Raw genomic sequence first — 24,296 nt, 5'->3', positions numbered from 1 at the left:
ACCCCCGCTGATGTCAGCACAGGTGTCGGTGTAACCCATCCAGACAGCGCGCATTTTCCCATTACAGCCCAGTAGAAAAGCCATCCACCGGCGGTTGTTGTTGTAGTAGTCCTTGATTATAAGTTTAGGCGGTGAGAGTGATGCAATGTCACTTCAGAGTCTATTAGGCATTGCTTGGCTGAGCTGCAGGTATGTTTTCGTCTTTTGGGGGGAGGCGTTTCACTCCATTTCATTTTGTTGCACAGCAGGTACTGGATAAGGACACAGACCTCGAGTGATGTCAGGGAAAACAAGTCTTTTCCTTTTCCTTCCTTGGAAACCATTTCATTGGGGGAAATCTGTAGACTCAATGCCAAAAACAAGATTCAAGGGGCTAAAGGTCTAAATTATCAGTGTCATATAATTGTATATTTCATTACTTAAACCTTTTAAATATTCATACTGATACAACAAATAAGCAGGAGCAATCTGTGTCTCTACCACATTATGCATGATATCAGGTAATGATGAGAGACTTATATGTTCTCCATTATGAATCTAAAGGGGTTTTTAAAAGTTAAAATGTTTTGGCAAAGGTATTTAATGTAAATTTCACTGCTTTGAGTGACAGGGACACCTGCTGGGAGACTAAGAAACAACTGCACAGAAGAAATTGTGCAGACCAATGTGATTTGAGCCCCTACAGTAATTACTTTAAAAAATATATTTTAAGAAATATTTTAATAAAATATTATAGAGGTCACCATAGTTTCTGCAGTTACTGTTACTACGGTAAAGCCATAAAATATTATTTTTATATTATACTATTGTAAGAAGCTTTCTGATCTCTATTAAGATTAATATCTTTTAACTGATTGTAATTTGGTGTAAGTTATTGTTGCCATAGATTTTAGATGTTAGAAATGTTGGTACAGTAGGCCAATTTGTATTATGTGGCTTTGTTAGTAAAGTACTGTGCTTACCGATAAACAAATGATCACTTTGGATAAAGGCGTCTGCCATATGCATGAATGCACATGCAAAAGTTTGATTAAACCATAAATATAACAGTTTTGATAAAGAAAAGTATCTGTTGCGCATGAGAGTCGTGGGAGCGGGTGCTGAGGAATAAAACTGGGCTCATGGATGGATAGATGAGTGCGTAAAGCAGCGCGCGAGCGGGGTTGGGTCTCGACACCGGGGATCAGAAAGAAATACGGCGCACAGCCGAGCCTCCCTTTGATCCGTGTCCCCGGGCCTGCTCGCCCGCGCCGTACCGCACAGCACAGCACTGCGCGCTGACACCAGCCGCTGCGCACGACTGTCAGACAGAGATAAGCGCAAAGAAGCTCCAACCATTTTCCTCTTCCATCAGCCCTTCACGAAAAAGGCGATGAATTACGTTTAAGAGCCCCTTGCTGGCGTCGACTAAAAAGGAAAGACACCTACCTCACCAATTTCAAGTGCGCGCTTCTCTCGCGCTCTCCGGTGCCTCGCGCTTTTGACAAGACATTAGGCACGTGAATATCAATGAGGTTCGTGTAGTCCCACACATTATTAAATCTCGCGCATTAAGCCCCAGACCGGGCACCGTGTCAGCTGGCGCGCTCTCGAATCAAAGCGGATGAGCGCGCATTTATCCGCACCCGGTGCGCTTTCGGAGCGCGAGGGGGGAATTGATACTTAATAATTAGAAACCATATTAAAACAGATACTGTTTATATTTGGCAGTAATGGAGAAGACCTATAAGAGGCTTTCCAAAAACAAGACCTGTCTGTCAGCTGCCAAAAACATCAGACAGACAGAAATCGTCGCCTTGGGCAAAACGACTGTAGTTTTGGTAGAAGGCTTAGGTTTGGGGGTCTCTGAAGACTCGGTTTTTAGTTTAAGTAGTATTAGGCCTATAATTACAATTAATGTGCATGTGCGCGAAGTGATGTCTAACATAGTATGGTTGAAGACCAAAATAAACTACACTCTTAAAATCAGGTTGGAGGGATTTTTTTGTTTTAAAAAACTTATCTTGGGCTTCAATTTTTATTAGTAACTTTTTCATCTATAAGATTCTTTTATTTTAGGTTAAAAGCAATTAGAAGTATAAAGTTATTTATTAACTAATAAAAGTTTTCTTGTAACATCAGGCTGGAAGTTTGGTCACTTTTGCTCATATGTTTAGCATCCTATGGGTGACTTTGACATAAAAAAGAACCTCTTATATTTAAATCTTACACTTAAAGGGTATAAGGATCAAGTACTGTGGCCTTTTTCTAAGTTTAGCAAGTAGAACGTTCATGAATTTTGATGCAACACACATGTGAGCGTCTGGTTTATTGCTAAGGTTCCAGAGGTGGTTGGTATCATGAGATCAGGTCATGGATCCTTCACACCTGTCTGTGTACTTTAACTTCCATTTTGGCTTCTCTGCAGAGGCCAATACTGACTTTCTCATCTCCGAGAAAAAGATTTTTAGGTTATATTCCTGTTTTTCTACCTTTCTAATCTCTTTCTTCAAGACAATGTTGGTCTTTCTCTCTCTCTGTCTCTCTCTCTCTCTCTCTCTCTCTCTCACTCTTCTTCCCCTGGAGAGGAAGAGATGCGTTTCCTGCGTTTAGATGAAAGGCTACTGCAGACAATAAAAATGCTATTTAAATGCAGGGCTGTTTGTATGCGGGTGAGAGATATTTTCCCCGGCCGAAAGCGAGCTGCAGCGTCCTGATAAATAGCAAATATAAGGGAATGCGATTTACATTTATCTTGCAGAGGCAGCCAATATAAATTTCAGCAAATCCTAGAAGATAGGGATTTAAAGGAGGAAACCACTGAGACCAATTCATATGCCGTGTGTCCCACGCAACTGGAAATGCTTATAATATGGAGAGTATATAGCCAGATATAGACACACATGGAAACACACACACACTGATCATATCGAATTTATTTATTTCATTATATTTATTTATATTTAACCTCTATATATGATCTCCATCTCATTCTGGTATTTATATAAATGCACAGCAGATATGATCACTATGTGTGTGTTTGTATGTCTATATACTGTATGTTTATTATTTATAAAAAAAAGTTCAGCACGAAGTTTGATTTCCTTGGCTGCATTTATTTCAGTTCATGCATCTCTGTTGTAAAAGTGTATTTTATTAGGTCTATATCAACAGGTGAAGGTGTGGGGTTTGCCTGGGCTGCATGAGTTCAACAGGTTTTAAGGGTTTGCGAGGTCACTGCTGGGTTCAACAGACATCGATAAACCTTCTTTAGTAGCCATCCACTTTTTGTCATCTTTGTGAAATGTGCCTCCTGTTAGTTCCACATGCCACTATGACAGGTGCATAGAAGTGATTAATAATCTAACTTTACCAACCCAAACCTCCATTCAACCCCCCCGACCCAAAACCCACACAGGTAATCTATGGATTGATGTCTCAGGTTGCCTGCGGACCGAGACCCGCTGAGCTGAACGTTGCTTGTATCATCATACAGCTGTCTTATGGGCACCACACTTTCCAGATTTATTTTATTAAGGCTTTGACTGTTAGATATAGACTATAAGAGTTGCAATTGCATGCTTTCTGTTAAACAGTACAGTATATCTGTGGTTTAGCAAGAGATGAATGAGATGAACGGAAAACTCTGACAGTTAAGTGGCTTTGGATAGCAATACATTAATGTGTTATGTACTCTATAGTTCCTCTTCAGTATCCAAGGTTTGCAAAGGTCTGTAAAATGAGCTGCTCAGTGTCTCAGCTGGCTGTTTTCTCCTCTTAGACTCCAGCTGTGCGCTATTTCACTATTTATTTACATGTAATTATTGCTATGAGGTGCAAATATTAACACTGTCAAGAACAATTTGACCTGACATTTTTCACCGCTCCGGTCCCCTGCTGATTTTAGCAAACAAACCTTCTCTCTCTCTTCCCCGGCCTCAGTAAAATCACTCCAGTGGAATTATAAAATCTGCCATTTAATTTGGCGGAGGCAGCAGTGCAATGAGGTGCTGTGTGTGTGTGTGCACGTGTGTGTGTGTGCACGTGTGTGTACGTGTGTGTGTGTGTGTGTGTGTGTGTTTAGATTCTCTTGTTCCTTTTGGCTGAACGCGTCCCATGCTCACTCAAGCATATTACTGCAGGAGAAAAGATGATTGTGCCTCCACACGTTCTTCAATTGCGAGCAAATAGATGGCACATTAACCTCTGGTTAGCAGAGACAGACTGCGGGTGACTTTGGATGGGAATATTTAAGGAGCAGATGCTTTGCTGTTGCAGAAGAGAATAGTGGGATTTGTTGCTCTCCTGGTCAGTTAATGCTTGCATATCTTTGTTTAAGTCCTTTTTTAGTTGTGTACACCTGCCACAAAATCACACTTGAAAGTTTTAAACATATACATAATGTATAACCGCTATTATAAGCTTGGATTTTATACAAAAGTTACCCTGCCATAGGAGAACTGACCATTCCTCTACGATAGGAGTTTTGGTTCTTTGTCGCCCTATTGGCTTGCTTACTGGCACACTGTTTTAGTTTAGATCGGCTTAGCATTTTGTAAATTTGGTTAATAAAGTTTTTATTATAATGGTAAAGCTACAATCTTTAAGACACCACTGTTTCAATTTTGTAGGTGTGTGATGCTGTGGAGCACATAAGGATGCTATAATGTTTTTAACATTGCTGTTCATGGTATTATTGCAAATCCTTTATGTACAGTAATGCCAAACTCATGTATTGATATATAAGGGCCATTTCCATGTAAGATTAAGGGCATGCCTAGTTTAAAATGACACTTGTTATTTGTTATATTAATTCACAAAATGCCTGAAAGTTGAAGAAAAAGTATATACGATTTTATGAGACTGTAATAAATCTATAAATTTAAGGACAATAAAATAATACCATATGTGACCCTGGACCTCAAAACCAGTCATAAGTAGCACTGGTACATTTGTAGCATAGCCAACAATACATTGTATGGGTCCAAATTATAGATTTTTTTATGCCAAAATCATTATGATATTAAGTAAGATCATGTTCCATGAAGTAAATGTCCTATTAAATAAATTGTATAAATAAATAAATAAAAAATGTATTTATCATTAATAATATGTGTTGCTAAGGACTTCATTTGGACAATTAAAGGCGATTTTCTCAATATTGAGATTTTTTGCACCCTCAGATTTCAGATTTTTAAATAGTTGTTTCTCGGCCAAATATTGTCCTATCATGACAAACCAAACATCAAGAGCATAAATAAGCATCGAAAGCTTATTTATTTAGTCAGTTTTTTATTTATTTATGTATATTTATTAATAAATAAAATATATATTATAATGTTCTGAAATGACTGTAGAAATTATATGAATGCTTCATTTTAGATAAACATTTAAAATACTAATATAATTAATATTAATAGCTATTTATATTATAACTTTATTAAAGTAATAAAGGCCTCATATTCAGATTAAAATAAAATAAAGTTAAAAAAATGTTAATACTTGTATGGTCAATATATTTATTCAGATAGTTGTGAGCATGCAGTAGTATTACAGTAGCTACTGAGAGTCTTGTTGAAAACATTTGTCTACGGCTGTCAACGTATCCGCTGATAAGATGTGAGACTGACCAAAGAAGATGGGCAGAGAGGGAAAGAGAGACCATATGCACACTATTTAGTACAGTAAACATCCTTTGAGGAGTGACAGCTTGTTTTAGTGGCTGATAATGGCCTTCATCTGTGTCCCGTATGTCAGTGCCCAGATTCTGTCAGAGCCAATCAGAAACTAATTGAGCTCGATTATCACGCCCACCCAGTTTATACTGAAACCAGCTCATGTTCCAAAACCCACCAAGCTGTCTAACTAGACAGCATTATATGACTATTACTGACTGGAAGGCTGTTGTAAAAGTTATGCTGCCCTGTAAGATATTTTGATAATAAATGAAATAATATAGCCAAATGTATCTAATATTTTTTTGATATTTTTATTATTGTTGTTTACTTTTAGCGTGCTCTCCATGTAGTGTCCCAAATCAGTCATTTATGAGTGCATTCAACATAAAGCTTTCATCTCACATGTGACAGATGTAGATTAACATTGCATTAATGCATTTAGGAGACACTTTTATCCAAAGCAACTAACTCACATTTGCGCTGCTAACACAATGCTTTACCTCTGGAGCACATATTTAAAGTTTCATTCCTTCATTTTCTCACCTCTTCTCTCTCCTCCACCCGATTTCCGTCGCCTTTTTCTCTTCTTCATCTCTCCGTCTCTCTTCTGTTCGGAAGCCTCTTTTCACTTTTGATTAATGTGCTTTGGCCAATTACGGGTGTGACACAGCGATCTGCCCCATCATCTGTTCTCTGTCAGCATTGAGGAGGGCTGAGAGCTCACAGGACGTTTAATTGCCCCGCGCTCCCCTTCCACCGTGACCAAAAGCCTCTAATTGAATTTATGCAACCGCTGTTATTTTTAAATAGTCATTTTGTCTCAGATGTGCACCGGTATGGGAAATGTGGGAGAGCGGTGAAACCAGTCTTAAATATGCTGGGTTTTATTTATGTTAATGTATTAGGCCAAATACGGAAACCCGGCCATTGGGTTAGGTTGAAGGTTAGGAAATTAACCTACAAATTCTAGTTTGTTCAAATTTGACCCAACCGTAGGTCTTAACATCTTTCGAGTGCATAGTCTTTTATAAAAGCTTCTGGTTATCAGACAATAAGATCAGTAGATTATTCAAACTAAGCCATGTATTTCTAAAATAATATACAATATAATGTAGTGAAATTTTCAATTTACACTTTTTTAGTTTGGGAAATCATTAATATCTGAACGTAAAGGGTTAATTTTGTATTTTGGGGTGAGTTAACCCTTTAAATTTAATATAATTTAATAGCATCTTTAATATATTAATATTTGTGACCTGGACCACAAAACCAGACATAAGGGTCAATTTTTTAAAACTGAGATGTATACATCATCTAAAAGCTGAATAGAAAGCTTTCCATTGATGTATGGTTTCATAAAAAAGGACAATATTTGGCTGAGATACAACTAAAAATTGAAATCTGAGGGTCAAATCAGATCAAAATATTCAAAAATCAAAATATTGAGAAAATCTGCTTTTAAAGTTGTCCAACTGAAATCCTTAGCAATGCATATTACTAATGATTAATAATTTTTTTTACATATTTACGGTAGAACATTTACAAAATATCTTCATTGAACATGATCTTTACTTAATATAATAATGATTTTGGCATAAAAAATCTATAATTTTGACTCATACAATTGTATTCTTGACTATTGCTGCAAATAAACTTATACGACCTATGACTGATTTTGTGGTCCAGGGTGACATTTAAATATTAATATGGCCAAATATATTAGAGTTGATCTATCTCATTCAGCAAAATAAGCTTTTGTTTGTGTAAAATAACGGCAATCCTAAACAAAATATTTACATTGCTAAGTTTTAAGTAAAGTTACAAAATTTTATGTTGAAATATGACCTAAACTTTTATAGTATTTCCATTCTTTATTTCACCTCTGTTATAATCCTGAATGTCTGTCGACAGAGTTGATAAATGTCAGAAAGCGTTATTTGCCGTAATCATCGCCCCAGGACTGTCCTTTGAAACAGACAAACAATTGACAGTAGCAGCCTCTCGCAATTTCCAGTGGAGGCGACTATCAGGCCGACAGATCTGAAGTGAAGTGAAGAGATGATATTCTGGTGGTCTAAGATAACTTACACACACCGAGAGCATCGATTCTCCCTTCATTTACCCTCCTGACCTGCACGAAACTTGAAGGTACCACTGGAGGGCATCGGGGTGAGGGCAGACGGGAGGAACTCTCTAATCCACTCTGGGCTAGATTAAGACTAAAGTGTGTGTGTGTGTTGGCCGAGAGCCTGGTGAGGGTTCAGAGGACGTTACTATCTGCTCTGTTGGCAGGCTGGCCCTTAGGCAAACACAAACCTACTGGAGTCTTTGTACTCTTAAAAGCCCCCTGTTTCTCTCTCCGCACCATAAACCCCCTCTTCTCAAATCCTCTGTCTGTGTGGAGTCCATGCAACTCACTCACTTTTCCTTCAATTATCTTTTGAGGATTTTTAAGTGTGCTCCTTAGCTTTTGCATTTAATTTATTTACATAGCGATGTTTTACTAAGAATGGATGCAAAATGCATGCTATGAAACTAAAGTTTTTAGTAGTTTTGTTTTTTTTAACCTAAGTTACTTTTTAATTTACCATCTCAGCTCAACTGTGTTTTGAGTATAATACTTTTTTATTACATAAAAATTTACATTTATGCATGTGGCAGACTCATTTATCCGAGCGACTTAAAGTGCATTACAATGTATACATTTTTTTTATCAGGATGTGTGTTCCTTAGTTTCGAACCCATTATCCTTTGCTCTGCTAATGCAATGCTCTGAGGAGAGCTAAAAGTTATGAAAATAAATCAAGTCAAGTCAAAAGCAATTTTTGAGACTTGTCTAAGGATCATTTTCATTCTTATACTAAATCTTTAAAGGATTAGTTAATTTAAAAAATAAAATCCAGATCATTTACTTAACCACCATGTCATCCAAAATGTTGATATCTTTTTTGTTCAGTCAAGAAAAGATAAGAAAACATTTCAGGATTTTTCTTATTTTAATGGACTTTAATGGACCCCAACACGTAACAGTTTTAATGCAGTTTAAAATTGCAGTTTCAACGGAGTTTCAAAGGACTCTAAACGATCCCAAACGAGGCATAAGGGTCTTATCTAGCCAAACGATTGTCATTTTTGGCAAGAAAAATAAAAAATATGCACTTTTAAACCACAACTTCTTGTCTTCCTCCGGTCCGCAAGCCGACCTCACGTATATGCGTAATGTACAGTTGTGGTTTAAAAGTGCATATTTTTTATTTTTAAATGACAATCATTTCGCTACTTAAGACCCTTATGCCTCGTTTGGGATCGTTTTTGGAACTCCTATTTTAAACTGCATTAAAAATGTTAAGTGTTGGGGTCCATTAGAGTCCATTAAAATGAGAAAAATCCTGGATTGTTTTCCTCAAAAAACATATTTTCTTCTCGACTGAACAAAGAAAGACAGCAACATTTTGGATGACATGGTGGTGAGTAAATTATCTGGATTTTTTTTTTTTTTTTGAGAAAATAGACTTTTTGGATCCTTTAACAGTAACAATTTACAATAAGCTTGTATTTGTTAATATTAGTAAAGCAGTGGTTCTAAAACTTTTTGGGTACGTGCCCCTCGCTCGTGTAGGGTGCATCCCTTTGTGTCCACCCCAAAGAAAATTTGTCACATAATCTCAAACTTAGAATTTGAATTAAACGAAATATATGAAATTATATATTGTAGTGCTGTTGGTTGGTAGCTATATTTTTGTTGGGTTTGATCACACAGAATTTATGAAAATGTATATATTTTATAAAATGTCATAAAACAGTTTCTCGCCCCACAGTTTGGGAACAATGGAGTTAATGCATTAGCTAACATGAACTAACGATAAAATTTACTTCTATTGCATGTATTTATCTTTAGTTTAAGTTCATATATCAGCATTTACGAATACATTTTTAAAATCAATATTGTATCTGTTAACATTAGTTAATGCACAAAGCAATTGCATTAACATTAACAAAGATTAATAAATGCTGAAAAGCTATACTGCTTGCATTTACTAATGTTTACAAATAACTTTATAGTAAAGCGGCATGGCCTTAATATTATTTTAAAGCTCTGGATTTAAAATATTTTAAAGCTTTTTCAACTATTTGCAATCCAAACCCACTTCTCACTATGTAAAAAATTGTACGCATGTGCAGTTGTAGCATAATCATAATGTTTGACTTTCATGAAAATTGCCTCTTGAAATATTGTCATCTGCACCCTACAGATTCCCTTTAGCTGTGCAGTTCTCTCGCGGTTTCCCGAGCTCGACTGAACACGAAAGCATTCGTCGTACATTTAAACAGACAAAAATATATAATTTGACTGTTCAGGAAATGAGTTTGGAATGAAAGCATTCCTTTCAGTGTGTCGCAAATGCACTTTTTGTTTATCTGAAAGGATGCACATTGTATCAATTTACAATTCTGGTGCAAACCCTTGCCTCGGGGTGGAGGGTCTCAGAAGTTTGAGAATTAATTAGTTTTTTTATTATTATTTATAGAGTAATCTATTTGGAGAGAGAAAGGCGTCGCCTCTGGGCTGCGTCCTTTAAACACTGGAGCCCTTGACTTCCATTATCTACTCGACACACAACATACAACAAACGAGAAAAGCAATGCGCGAGATAGAGCCGAATCAAAACAAAGAAACAAATGTATAACCTACTTGGGGGGGGGGAGTAATTGAAGTACGTGGAATTGGTGTTGAAATGAGGGTTTATTTTATTTGTGAACTACATTGTGCTGTATTATGAGCTATTATTGCCAGTGTTTGCCCGAGGTGCTTGTTTCGCAGACGAGTGCAAGCACAGATATGTCACACGCTGAACTGTGCTCCTTTATCAGATGAATACTCTGAATGATATTGATTTTTGTTTATTTAGCTGTGTTAATGTACTGGGTGGGTAGATTTGTAATACAATCTCAGTTGAGCTTAATCTTTCGCCTGCAGCAAAGTTCAGTGGTTACGCCTTTTCTTGGTCAAGGTGCATGAAGGTCAAAACTCCCCCAACAAAATCTTCATCCCCGACAGAGCATGAGGTGAAACTGTTGAGCACAGCTTAGATGTCATTGGTTAAGAGTATCAACAAACTAATGAGAAGTCATTAGTCGATGTCATTGGTAAGGATCAGAAAGCTGAGATGTCATTGGTCAGAATCAACACAGCTGTGATGTCACTGGTCAAGATCAGTAATTTTGAGATGTCATTGTTCAAGTGTATCAACAAACTTGAATTAGTTTGTGCTAACTTATTGTTTAGTTCTTAATACTACAATAAACCCTTAGCCACCTTTAGCCACTGTGTTTTTTTTTAGAAAATTCAAATCAACACATCTGAGATTGGTCATTGGTCAGGATCAGCAAAGCTGAGATGCCATTGGTCAGGATCATCAAAGCTGAGATGTCATTGGTCAGGATCAGCAAAGATGAAATATCATTGGTCAGGATCAGATAGGCTACAGGTAACTGAATTGTCATTGGTCAGGATCAGCAAAGCTGAGATGTCATTGGTCAGGATCAGTAAGCCGAGATGTCATTGGTCGGGATGAGTAAAGCTGAGATGTCATTGGTCAGGATCAGAAAAGCTTAATTGTCATTGGTCAGGATCAGCAAAGCTGAGATGACATTTGTCAGGATCAGATAGCTGAATTGTCATTGGACAGGATCAGAAAAGCTTAATTGTTATTGGTCAGGATCAGCAAAGCTGAGATGACATTTGTCAGGATCAGATAGCTGAATTGTCATTGGTTAGGATCAGCACAACTGAGATGTGATTGGTCAGGATTAGCAAAGATGAAATATCATCGGTCAGGATCAGATAGCTGAATTGTCATTGATCAGGATAAGCAAAGCTGGATGTCATTGGTCAGGCTGAGTAAAGCTGAGATGTCATTGGTCAGGATCAGAAAAGCTAAATTGTCATTGGTCAGGATCAGCAAAGCTGAGACGTCATTGGTTAGGATCAGCAAAGCTGTGATGTCATTGGTTAGGATCAGCAAAGCTGAGATGTCATTTGTCGGGATCAGAAAAGCTGAGATGTCATTGGTCAGGATCAGAAAAGCTAAATTGTCATTGGTCAGGATCAGCAAAGCTGAGACGTCATTGGTTAGGATCAGCAAAGCTGAGATGTCATTGGTTAGGATCAGCAAAGCTGAGATGTAATTTGTCGGGATCAGCAAAGCTGAGATGTCATTGGTCAGGATCAACAGAGCTATGTCACTGGTCAGGATCAGAAAAGCTGAGATGTCATTGGTCAGGTTCAGCAAAGTTGAAATATCATTGGTCAGGATCAAAACATCTGAGATGTCATTGGTCAGGATCAACACAGCTGAGATGTCATTGATCAGAATCAAATAAAGCTGAGATGTCACTGGTCAGAATCAACACAGCTGAGATGTCATTGGTCAGGATCAGAAAAGCTGAAATGTGATTGGTCAGGATCAGCAAAGCTGAGATATCATTGGCCAGGATTAAAACATCTGAGATGTCATTGGTCAAGATGAACACACAGCTAAGAGGTCATTGGTCTGGACCATCAACATACCCGATATTCCATTGATCAGGATAATTCAGGGATTTTTATTTAAAAACATTTATATTCAGTGCGTTTGGTTCTCTTTATCTCTTTTTAGGAAAAGTCTGAAGATTGATCCCATCGTTCCCTCTGTAATAGAGCTCAGTCTGGCCTGCTGCTGGAATTTTGTGTTGTATAATTAGAAGCATTGATAGAGAAATGAATCCTGATTGTCTGTCTCTTAAATTAATTAAATGTGCATATAAAGAAGGAAGCAGTGCAATTCAACTTCAATTACGCGATAACTAAATCTCTCGCACCCCTACAGCTGCTGTTTAACCATCATTCCACCCCACGACCTCCTCGTGTGGCCACCCAAAAGAGCTACTTGTGCTTTCCATTCACTAATCTGCTATAATCAGGAAACGTATGAATCTTTCAGCCATATGGCCACATAACATGTGTCTTTTATAAAGACGGGGCAATGAATCTCCTACTTATGTGGATCCGTGTCACATGGAACAGGGCTCCATACTGATAGAATTAACATGAGGAAACCGCTAACCAGTGTTATGTGTCTCAAGTGTTCCATATTTCCTGCAAAACACCGAATCGTAATATGATTCATTTTTTCCTCTGTTTCGTGCGAGTCTCTCACTGGGGCTGGGCGAGATGTCAACAAGGCCAAAAACAACTTGTATGTGAAATCTCGAGACTGTGGTTGTTTTGGATGTTGTTGTTTTTTGCCGTGGTGATGTCATTGAAGTGAACTGTGTTTAAACTCGTATGGATATGAGCGTTGGAAGCGTCTGTGTGTTTTTAACCTACTCCATGATGGTCTAATTGGTTTAGCAGCCAAATGGAGTCAAAGGCCAGAGTAGCGTATCGAAGCCCAACGTGAACCCGATGTGTGAAGGATGCGGAGGGAAATGCATGTGTATGACTTCCTGGTTGAAAACAAAAACTAAACCATTGTTTTTTTAAATAGTTAAATGATTTAAAGTGTAAATCCTGTAAAATCACAGTATGTTATGTAACCCATTTTTTTAAGATACAGTTTTAAAGAAATTCTTATTATATATGTACAGTACAGCATCATTTATTCAACCAGATATTGTTGTTAATGCTGATAAACTTGGATGTTATAATAGTTTAAGAGCTACAAACAGGAGAATATTATTATTCATGAGTGTGGGCGTGTCTCTGAGCCCTGGGTGCGCGATTATCTGCTCCCTTAGTGCTTGTTATGCTGGAGGCATCGGGACAGAGGTCTGTCTGTCACCCATGCTGTCCTCCGATGGATCTGTCTCACTCTCTTTAACTGTATCACTCTCTCTATCACTGCTGTTAATCGCTTTGGGACTCTTGTGTCTTGTGTTCTGGACCTTGTGCACTTTTCTCACTTTTTATTTAGATGACCTGATGTGTGATAAGAACTGCTCATATAAAACCCAGCCAGGCCACATAAAGCACAAAAAAAATTCCATACGAAGGGAAAATACTGTGGTACACTTTAGTATTTACTAGTGATGCACCGATGTATCGGCTGCTGATATGTATCGGCCAATTTTTGATTAATTTGATTTTTTATTAATTTGCATATCGGCAATAGCACAAGGCAGATACGGATTGTTTATTAAAGGGGCCATGTCACAGGACTTTTTTAAGATGTCAAATAAATCTTTGGTGTCCCCAGAGCACATATGTGAAGTTTTAGCTCAAAATACCATATAAATAATTAATTATAGCATGTTAAAATTTCCACTTTGTAGGTGTGTGCAAAAATGTGCCGTTTTGGGTGTGTCCTTTAAAATGCACATGAGGGGATGAAATTCAAACCCTGATCACAATGATGGTGGTTTGTTGAAATTGAAACTCAATTGTTCTGTGAATTATTTTCTCTCTGCACTAAATAGCAGTGCTGTGGTTGGATTAAGGGGTGGTTTTATTATAATAAGAGCTCCTTATGACATCATAAGAAGAGCCAATTTTCAATGACCTATTTTTTCAAGTGCTTGTAGAGAATGGTTTACCAAAACTAAGGGTTGATCTTTTTCATATTTTCTAGGTTGATAGCAGCACAAGGGACCCAATAATAGCACTTAAACATGGAAAAAGTCAGATTTTCATGCCATGGCCCCTTTAATTAACTGCAGGAAGGCAATACGTTGCATGTCTGTTGCATAATCCAGCATTTTTTTTTAAATAATTATGAAAATAAAATACTTCCCAAAACAAAATAAAATGTGTACAAATTATAGACGTCAGACGTGCGATGGGGAAAAAATAGTAAATCATGTAGTTAATCACGTGAGAGATTACTCATTCACATGACCCATGTGGTTTTTTTTTTAATCTGGGAAAAGACCAAAAATCGCCATTTTTTTTCCTTCTGATTATGTTGGTCAGTTCAGTGTAAAATAGATCCAATCCATGTTCAGTAAAAATTATTTGATGCAAAAATAAAATAGCTAATAGGCCAAAAGTATAGTACGGTGCCCCAAAGGGGACATGGAGCAAAAATTAAACAAAGTTTAGTTTCGCGTGCGCACGTGAAACTATTGCGTATGCACGTGGAACTATCGCGTGCTCACGTGAAACTTTCGTGTGCTCATATGAAACTTTCCCATGCTCACGATAGTTTCATGTGCGCGCGATAGTTTCATGAACTAAACTTTTCAAAAAAAATTCTGCACATGAAGGTTTTGCGTGAGCACATGAAACTAAACTTTAGATTTTTTACTCCAATGTCACCTTAGTGGCTTGGTAGTACAGTGTTGTATATAAGTGTTTAATATTAGTATCAGGCCAATAGTTGTCTGTTTAAATCGGTATCAGCCACAAAAAAAATCTAATCGGTGCATCCTTAGTATTTCCTTTAGTAAAATTTAGTAACTTGTAGGATACTGTATTATAATAATTTTTGTTCATATTTACTGCAGTATCTGTATTATTAATTATAGTAAATTGATTAACTGGAGTAAATACTGTAGTAAACTTGAATCTTTACTATGGTAAAGTTTAAACACACTACTGCAGTTAAGACTATTGTTTTACTACCATTTACTAGAGTAAACAGTACAGTATCTTAGTATTTTTTCATGTGGGAAGTGGTAAGAAGTATTTATTTGAATCCATGATATTAGCAAAAAATGTGCCAAAAGTGTCCTCCCAAATTAGTGACTATTTAATGCATATTTCTGCAGTTTGCTTGTAGGCTTTTTCCAGGAGCCCAGCTTTTTAATCAAATAAAAAATATGCATTATGAACAAAGTCATGTTTGTGATCATACTCAGACGTTTAGTATAGTAGCAAATAAATGAGCTCAGTTGTATGTTTCTGTACGCATTATTCTCAGAATTGTGTGATTTCAGGTCTTAGAGTGCCAAATTTAAGGGGTTGCAATGTGATTGGTCAGTTTTTGTCCTGCATAAGATTGCTTATTTTCTATCTTTCCCTCTCTCTGTTTATAGGTGATGAGTATTTTGAGTAACCCCAGTGCGGTGTCCTCTCAGTCCCAGCATGATTTCTCCATCTCTCCTCTTCATGGCGGTCTGGAGGCATCAAACTCCATCTCAGCGAGCTGCAGTCAGCGATCAGATTCAATCAAGGGTGTGGACAGTCTGGCATCGTCCCAGTCCTACTGCCCACCTACATACAGCGCTACCGGTTACAGTGTAGACCCGGTCACCGCTGGTTACCAGTACAGCCAGTATGGTCAGAGTAAGTCTACATCACATATTTCTTTTTTGTCTTTTGTTTTTAATTAGATACCATATCACCTCAGGTATTACGTATTGGAAGCGAGTCAGCATTTTAGCACTTTCGGTTTCATTTTCCTGAAGTTAGTGGGTTTTTTGAATGGGGTATTGCTTAAAGTCAGGTCACATGCAACTTAAGCAACATTGATGGTATCGTAAAATATCAAAATTGTTGCTCAAATTTCTAAAAGGATTTGGTGCAAAAATCTTACACTGCATTTCTATACACACATTCATTAAACAAACTGATGAGTTAGTTGACTTTATTAGGAATCAACAGTAAATTGACTTTATCCCATTACTTGATGTGCCACAGTTACACCGGCAAGAGATCGATGTCCATTTCTGACCATCTCAAGACCTATCAGATCAGGACAGACACATGCTCCTGATAAAGAGCCCAATCGTGACCTCAGGCTCCTCTGTTAGTCACACTTCTCTCCTCTTGCTTTGGAAACGGGGTTTTCAAAGGCCACTTTTACACCCCTGGGTATCCGCTGTCCTTTTAGGCACCTTGCACACAAACACACTGAAGCTTGAGGCCAGGAAAGAATTGATTGATTAAATTATGATAATCAGATGCTGATGTTGTCACAGAAGTCTTTATATACCAACAGAAGATATGAGTTAAAGTCAACATGAAGTTAATATTAACCCTTTACTCCTTAATGCGCGTTTACGGTCTTATTTTATACCGTTCATTGGTGCACATTATTACACAGAAAAAAGTTGTCATCTTTTTACTCTTTATGTAACTTTCTGTTATGTACAGAGCACAGATTCTGATGAATCAAATCAGATCCTGGTTTCTTATTGAATGTCTTTTTACTGTAGTAATGCATGTGTTGTATGGGGTATATATAAAATTATATTTGTTATGGGGGGTGGGGGGTGAATGCATTTACTTATGTAAGTTTGGGTGTTTGAGGGATTGGACACACGTGGGTTGGTGTATGGTGTGTGGGATTAGACATGTGTGTTTGCATGTGTGTTGTTTGTGGGATTGGACATGTGTGAGTTTGTGTGTGTTTGTGGGATTGGACACGCATGTGTTGGTGTTTGATGTGTGGGATTGGACACACGTGTGTTTGTGTATGGTGTGTGGGATTGGACATGTGTGTGTATGTGTTGGATTAAAGATGTGTGTGTGTGTGTGTATGTGTGTGTGTGTGTTTGTGGGATTGGACACACATGTGTTGGTGTTTGTGGGATTGGACGTGTGTATGTTGCATGTGTGTTTGTTTGATTGGACACACATGTGTTGGTGTTTGTGTGTTTGTGGGATTGGACGTGTGTATGTTGCATGTGTGTTTGTTTGATTGGACACACATGTGTTGGTGTTTGTGTGTTTGTGGGATTGGACGTGTGTATGTTGCATGTGTGTTTGTTTGATTGGACACACATGTGTTGGTGTTTGTGTGTTTGTGGGATTGGACGTGTGTATGTTGCATGTGTGTTTGTTTGATTGGACACACATGTGTTGGTGTTTGTGTGTTTGTGGGATTGGACGTGTGTATGTTGCATGTGTGTCCCTGCTGAAAAAACAGCATCAAACCAGCATGGACCAGCATGGGAATTATGCTGGTCTATGCTGGTTTAGCTGGTGGTCACAGCATACCAGCACCAAAACACAACATATGCTGGTATGACCAGCATGGGATGCTGGTGCTAATGCTGGTTTGATGCTGGTTAAGCTGGTGCTAATGCTGGTTTGATGCTGGTTTAGCTGGTGCTAATGCTGGTGCTGATGCTGGTTTGATGCTGGTTTAGCTGGTGTTCACTAGCAAACCAGCACCAAAACACAACATACTGTATGCTGGTTTTGCTGGTATGCTGTTTTTTTCAGCAGGGGTTTGTTTGATTGAACACACATGTGTTGTTGTATGGTGTGTGGGATTGGACATGTGTGTTTGTGTTGGATTAAAAATGTGTGTGTGTTTGTGGTATTGGACATGCATGTGTTGATGTGTGGGATTGGACGTGTGTATGTTGCATGTGTGTTTGTGGGATTGGACACACATGTGTTGGTGTATGGTGTGTGAGATTGTAAATGTGTGTTGTTTGTGGGATTGGACACACATTTTTGTATGTGTGTTTGTGTGTGGGATTGGACATGTGTGAGTTTGTGTGTTGTTTCTTGGATTAGAGATGTGTTTGTTTGTTGAATTAGAAATGTGTTTGTGTGTGGGATTGGACACACATGTGTCGGTGTATGGTGTGTGGGATTGGACATGTGTGAGTTTGTGTGTTGTTTCTTGGATTAGAGATGTGTTTGTTTGTTGAATTAGAAATGTGTTTGTGTGTGGGATTGGACACACATGTGTCGGTGTATGGTGTGTGGGATTGGACATGTGTGAGTTTGTGTGTTGTTTGTTGGATTAGAGATGTGTGTGTGTGTGTGTGGGATTGGACGTGTGTGTGTTGCATGTGTGTTTGTGGGATTGGACACACATGTGTTGGTGTATGGTAAGTGGGATTGGACGGGTATGTTTGTGTGTTGTTTGTTGGATTAGATATGTGTGTGTGTGTGTGTGGGATTGGACGTGTGTGTTGCATGTGTGTTGTTTGTTGGATTAGAGTTGTGTTTGTGTGTTTGTTTGTTGGATTAGAGATGCGTGTGTTTGTGGTTTGTGTAGTGTATGTGAGATCCGTCAGAAGGTGTGGTGGGGTTGATGGAGGAGTTGTGATGACTGAATGTCAGGTTAATTATTAGTGAGATTGAGATGAGTGATCTGTTTAATGAATGAGAGGAAGGAGCAGCTGAAATTAAAGAGAGATTGAGGCCAATATGAAGCATGAAATTTAAAACGCTCAGAGTAATAAAGACTGACACACACACACACACACACACACACACAAACACACACCATCTCTCTCTCTCTCTCTCTCTCTCTCTCTCTCTCTCTCTCTCTCTCTCTCTCTCTCTCTCTCTCTCTCTCTCTCTCTCTCTCTCTCTCTCTCTCTCTCTCTCTCTCTCTCTCTCTCTCTCTCTCTCTCTCTCTCATTCATGTTATAAGTGTATTTTTTTATTGAATGCTTTAGTTAAAAATTCAATAAAGTGTTGAGTTAACTGTATTAATGTGTAGTGCAGATATTTGTAAGTAAAATAATGTTCATGAGATAGTCTGAGATGAACTGTATGTGGAAAGTCCAGCTCATGAAAACCAATCTGTGTGTTTTATCTTCTACAGCCGCTGTCGACTATCTGGCCAAGAACGTCAGTCTGTCGACCCAGAGGAGGATGAAGTTGAGTGATCATTCAGCAGTGCTGGGACTTCTGCAGGTGGAGACAGGACAGGCCTATTGAGTTCATCCAACCCTTCTGCATCTGATCTGACCGTTAAAAACTCCAAAACGCACTGCTCTCAGACGCACACATCTCTGTAACCATGCCTGTGTTTCGGAGAGGTTTTCTTCATGATTCCTGAGAAAGAAACTGTTGTCATTCCAGTTGATGTGACCGACTGTCATCTCATAAATCTGAGCAGGTGAACTGATGAGAGAGCCATGCAGCTGAACAGACGTTGTGTATGAATCTCAAGTCTCATTTGCGCTTGTTTTCTATCGATATTGTTATTACGATTGCCCTTACAATTGTTATTATGATTCTTGTAAGTAGTGTTTTGTTTCGTTGTTTCAGAATTCACACTTTAGCATTTATTCTCATTTGAACTTGAAGTCTTTACGTGAAAGGCAAGCAGTGGGTTCAGACAGCGGAGTCTTATTGCTGGTTTTTCACTTTCCAGGCCCTGCTGCCCTCCTCACCCCTAAAGCCATAATGTTCTTGAATGATTTGACCTTCCATGCCTTCATAACTTCACTTGACACATTCCATACGCACATGGCCACTCTGTGGGAAGTCTGGCTTTGGGCATTCTGCTGGGAATAAATGGTGCTTTTAAAGGATAAATTGTTTTTTTTCCTCTCGAATGCCTGCACTGTCCTTAGTAATAATATTGGTGGATTATTATTGTTTTTTTGAAAACAGGATTTGGAAGATGGGGCTTTTTCTTCTTACCGAGGACCCCAATAGATAATCTTAAACACGCACGTTATGCTTTTGGTAATAAAAACAACAAATGTTAGCTATTTATCATTAATTTAGGTTTGGTTGAATTAAATGGGCACAGTAATTAAAATGCACAAGTGTTTTTTAGTAGGGATGCGCCAATTTATCGGCCAATAATCGGTATCGGTTGATAAAAGAAATTTTATCGGTTATTGTCCGATAGTTTAAAAACAGCCGATAGTCATGGCCGTTATACTCAGGAAAATGCAATTAATTTGAGCTCTGTGTATAGAAAATGTAATGAAACAACACTAATTAAATTCAATAGTAATGGTCATTATATGAATGAATAACATTAAAAAAAATTATTAATGGAAACTATCGGTATCGGCAGATATCGACTATTGGTAAAAAAATATGGAAAATGAAATATCGGTGCATCTCTAGTTGTTAGTAGTGATGCAACGATGCAACATTTCTGTGCCAATACCGATATTTGATTACTAAGAATGACATCTACCGATAGATACCGATAGTTTTGATTTTTACTCCTAGATTTATTCCTAAATTGCCAGGATATAATCTTCCCTGATCATCGGCTGTTTTTAAACAATCGGCCGATGTCCTAAAGTTGGAAAAATGCTTTTATCTGCCGATTATAGACCGATATATCGGTGCATTCCTAGTTTTTAGACCAAAGTACACTTTTTGACAACATTCCTTTACTCTCTACCCCGATTCTAAGCTTTTAAACTGTGAAAATCCTAGCTTGCAAAGTGGTCAAACTTTTTCTTTCTTTCTGCCTGCTTATCCATACATGCATTTCCAAATTTTTTCCTCCAGAAATGACTCAAAAACCAACATCAGGTCTCTTGTAATTTAAGATCTCATGCATTCGCAAGTACACACAAGAAAAACTAGTGATTATTTGACATTTGTGTAGCACTCACAGGTGACACTTTGACACATAAATGGAATTGTACAGTAGATGACGAAGATTGTTTATTGTTTGTTTATAAAGAATATGTTTTATACTAAAACAAAAAGGTGTTGTGTGGTAGTTGAAGCAGGGCATACGTGTAAGTCTTATATTGTAATTTTGTGTTTATATTTACATTTCTTTGCTTTTTAATAGTTATGTATCATTTATTTCTTAGAATTCAAAGTGTATGTGAGGAGCTCTTGATTAAAGACGATATAAAATTTCACATTTAGGATTGTAAGGAAGTTGAATCGTATTGTTTATTATTCTGGCACTTATGTGAAACAACAATGAAGAAACTGATCACTAATGCTTAATATTGACATTCAAACCATTTGGAAGCAAAGACTTTGTGGTGAAACAGACTGTGGAAACACAGAGCAGTGTTTGGTGCTAACTGACTGCTTCCAACTCAAATGGACTTCAAGCGACCGTTTTATTGGATGTCTATATGAAGAATAGAACTCTTAAAGGAACCGCATGACCCAAACCCCGCCCCCTTTCCCTTTCGACTGTTTATAAAACCATCACAAATGAGCAATGAAATTCAATTACTTCCAGAAATAGGACCTTCCACAGCTAACGCCTTTGTTCATAAACATTTGGACTACAAATGATATTACCCATCACGCCTCCCTGTGATGTCAAACTGGACATCTGCTTTCTTTAGCATTTGTGTTTCGGCTTTTCTCCATCTTCTTTCAGCATGTGTGTATGTTACCATGGTATAATTTATTCTGCTGTATGAAGTAGTAGCTTTAGTGAAAACCTTGTATTTGGTATTTACTACCTTCAGACTGTTGGTGTCTTTACTGTAACACTGGCATAAATGTTGTCAATTAAAGATCTAAAATTCACACATGGATCGGTTTCAAGTCTTTCATTTTTAAAGTATTTTTTTGTTTTGCTTTATAACTTTGAGATGCTATTGATTGTGTGATACTTTTGGCCTTTGCCATTTTAGAAACATAATACCAAAATAAAAAAATATCGAATGTACCTTTTGGAAGAAAAATAACAAAAAGGTTAGTAAGGAAAATATGGACAATCATATAAAGCAGCATGTTTGAATCTAAAGGGACACTCCACTTAAAAAAAATATATATGCTCATTTTCCAGCTCTCCTAGAGTTAAACATTGGATTTTTACCATTATGGAATCCATTCAGCTGATCTCCGGGTCTGGCGCTACCACTTTTAGCATAGCTTAGCACAATCCATTGATTCTGATTAGACCATTAGCATCGCTTTAAAAGATGACCAAAGAGTTTCAATATTTTTCCTATTTATAATTTGACTCTTCTGTAGTTACATTGTGTGCTAAGACCGACGGGAAATTAAAAGTTGTGATTTTCTAGGCCGATATGGCTAGGACTATACTCTCATTCTGGCGTAATAATCAAGGACTTTGCTGCCGTAATATGGCTGCAGGAGGTGCAATGATATTACGCAGTGCCCGAAAATAGTCCCCTTAGTAAGTGATGAGTGACAAATGCATTGACCGGATGCTTTACAGTCTGAAATTACATTTGATTTATTTGACCAAAATTTAAACTTAGAACGAGTTCAGAATATGGTTAAACAAAACATTGAAATCAAAAGCAGATGAAAAATAAATTACTTAAATATTTACGACTCTCATATCTACAGTTTCTCTGTTCCTATACTTGTAAATTGCTTCAATCGTAGTCACTTTGGATTATAGTGTCTGCTTAATGAATAAATGTAAATATTAATTATAGTTTTGGATAATATAGAGAAACTAAAGTACCAATAATTGAATACCAAGATGTTGATCTATCTGCTTAGGTCACCTACACAGCTATTTTCATTATTAAAATGGTTTTGGAGATTATGATTATAATAATTGCACTGAAATTTCTGTTGCAACATTTGTAATATGTATTAAAGGGTTTGGGACAGGGTTTAGAGTAATCCAGGACTAGGCCTTAGTTATATTTGAATAATAAACAAAATAATGGCACTAATATATTTTAAGCTATGTTAGTGAAAGCTGTTTATCAATTAAGGAAGCTCAAAATGCATTTTAGTCTGGGACTAGATTAAGCGGGAAAATCACCCCTTTATGTAATAAATGAGACTGTCCTCCAACCTTATATGTTGTTTGTACAAGCAGCTTATTATGACGTGGAGTTATGTTTTAGGGATAAGCGCCCTCTAGTGGACAGAAGCTTATTACAACATGTGGTTACTTTCAGGCATTTGTAAATCCCTTTTAATGTCGCACAACTTTGTGTGTGTGTATACATAATTACTATATGTGTATTGTGTATATGTGTATATCCTTAATTTAGCAAAATAAAGGTTCCAGTGGCCGGTTGCATAAACATTTAAGACTAGTCTTAAAAGTTAGTCATGAATTTTTTTCTTCGAGACTGATCATAACTGTTTAAGTATGTTACATATAAAGGTAGATTGGTTTAATTTAAATCCAAATAATAAGACTGATTAGCCCTGAGTAATTGCTAGTTAGTCAGTATCATTCTTAAGACGCAGTCTTAACGTCACGCTATGTTTATGCAACCAGCCACAGGAAAAACAAAAAAGTGAGGATTTATATATCATGCAGATAAATCTGTATAGAGTAAGATGAGGTATTATCCTCACATCTGTTTATGCTTAGGTATTTAAACACAAATACCTTACAAAAAGACAGGGTTTAAGTCTAGTCCCAGACTTAAATGTATGTTTGAGCTGTCTTAACTAAAAGCAGCTTGCACTGACATATCTGATAGATATATCAGACATTATTTTGTTTATATATTAATGCTATGGTTTTTGCTTTTCTGTGATGTTCATGTTTGTAAAACCTATGTAAGTGTCCTAATATAAATAAACCCTAGTCCTGGCTTAATCTAAACCCTGTCCAGGAAACCGCCACTATTGTTTTTTCCAAAATTGACCTCTTTCTGCTCATCAATGTCCTGAGGTATGCTTGTGTGTCTTTCTGCAGAGGATCTATACAGTGTATGTGTAGTTGTTCCCGCCGCGGTATGTTTTGGTTTGGTTGGATTAAGTCAAATCTCATGTTCTGGCTGTCTCCTTTGCCCTTACATAATTCTTTAAATGTCTACCTCTCGCCCTCCACGAGACTCCGCCCAGTCGGCCACACATCCCTGTCTTTGTTACTCTCTCCTCTCTCCCCTTTTGATCCTGTAATTGATTGACTACAGGAAGTGGACCCACAAGAGCCAATTCCTCTCGCTTCTCTGGAGGTTCTGATAAAGCGGCGGGCCGTAGACGTGTTTCCCGCACCGTACGTATGGCCATTGAAGGTGGCTATGAGCCACGGTGGCTAAGCCGTGAGCTTTCTCTAGGGGCCGAGG

The 24,296-nt window shown here is 37.6% G+C and overlaps 1 protein-coding gene across 2 annotated transcripts in view; it reads left to right on the top strand.

The window, feature by feature from the left end:
• pax7a (paired box 7a) overlaps positions 1-21,813 on the top strand; it is a 61,204-nt gene extending 39,391 nt beyond the window's left edge. For both annotated transcript variants that reach the window (XM_065259112.2, XM_065259111.2), the window contains exons 8-9: positions 15,672-15,921; positions 19,151-21,813. In XM_065259112.2, the coding sequence (XP_065115184.1) occupies positions 15,672-15,921; positions 19,151-19,266 (366 nt within the window). In that variant the 3' untranslated portion in view covers positions 19,267-21,813. The remainder of the gene's footprint in view (positions 1-15,671; positions 15,922-19,150) is intronic.
• Positions 21,814-24,296: the final 2,483 nt, after the last annotated feature.

Source organism: Paramisgurnus dabryanus, chromosome 14, assembly GCF_030506205.2.
Source record: "Paramisgurnus dabryanus chromosome 14, PD_genome_1.1, whole genome shotgun sequence".
In the NCBI taxonomy this organism is placed as follows: Eukaryota; Metazoa; Chordata; class Actinopteri; order Cypriniformes; family Cobitidae; genus Paramisgurnus; species Paramisgurnus dabryanus.
This window is presented reverse-complemented; position numbering and strand designations above follow the sequence as displayed.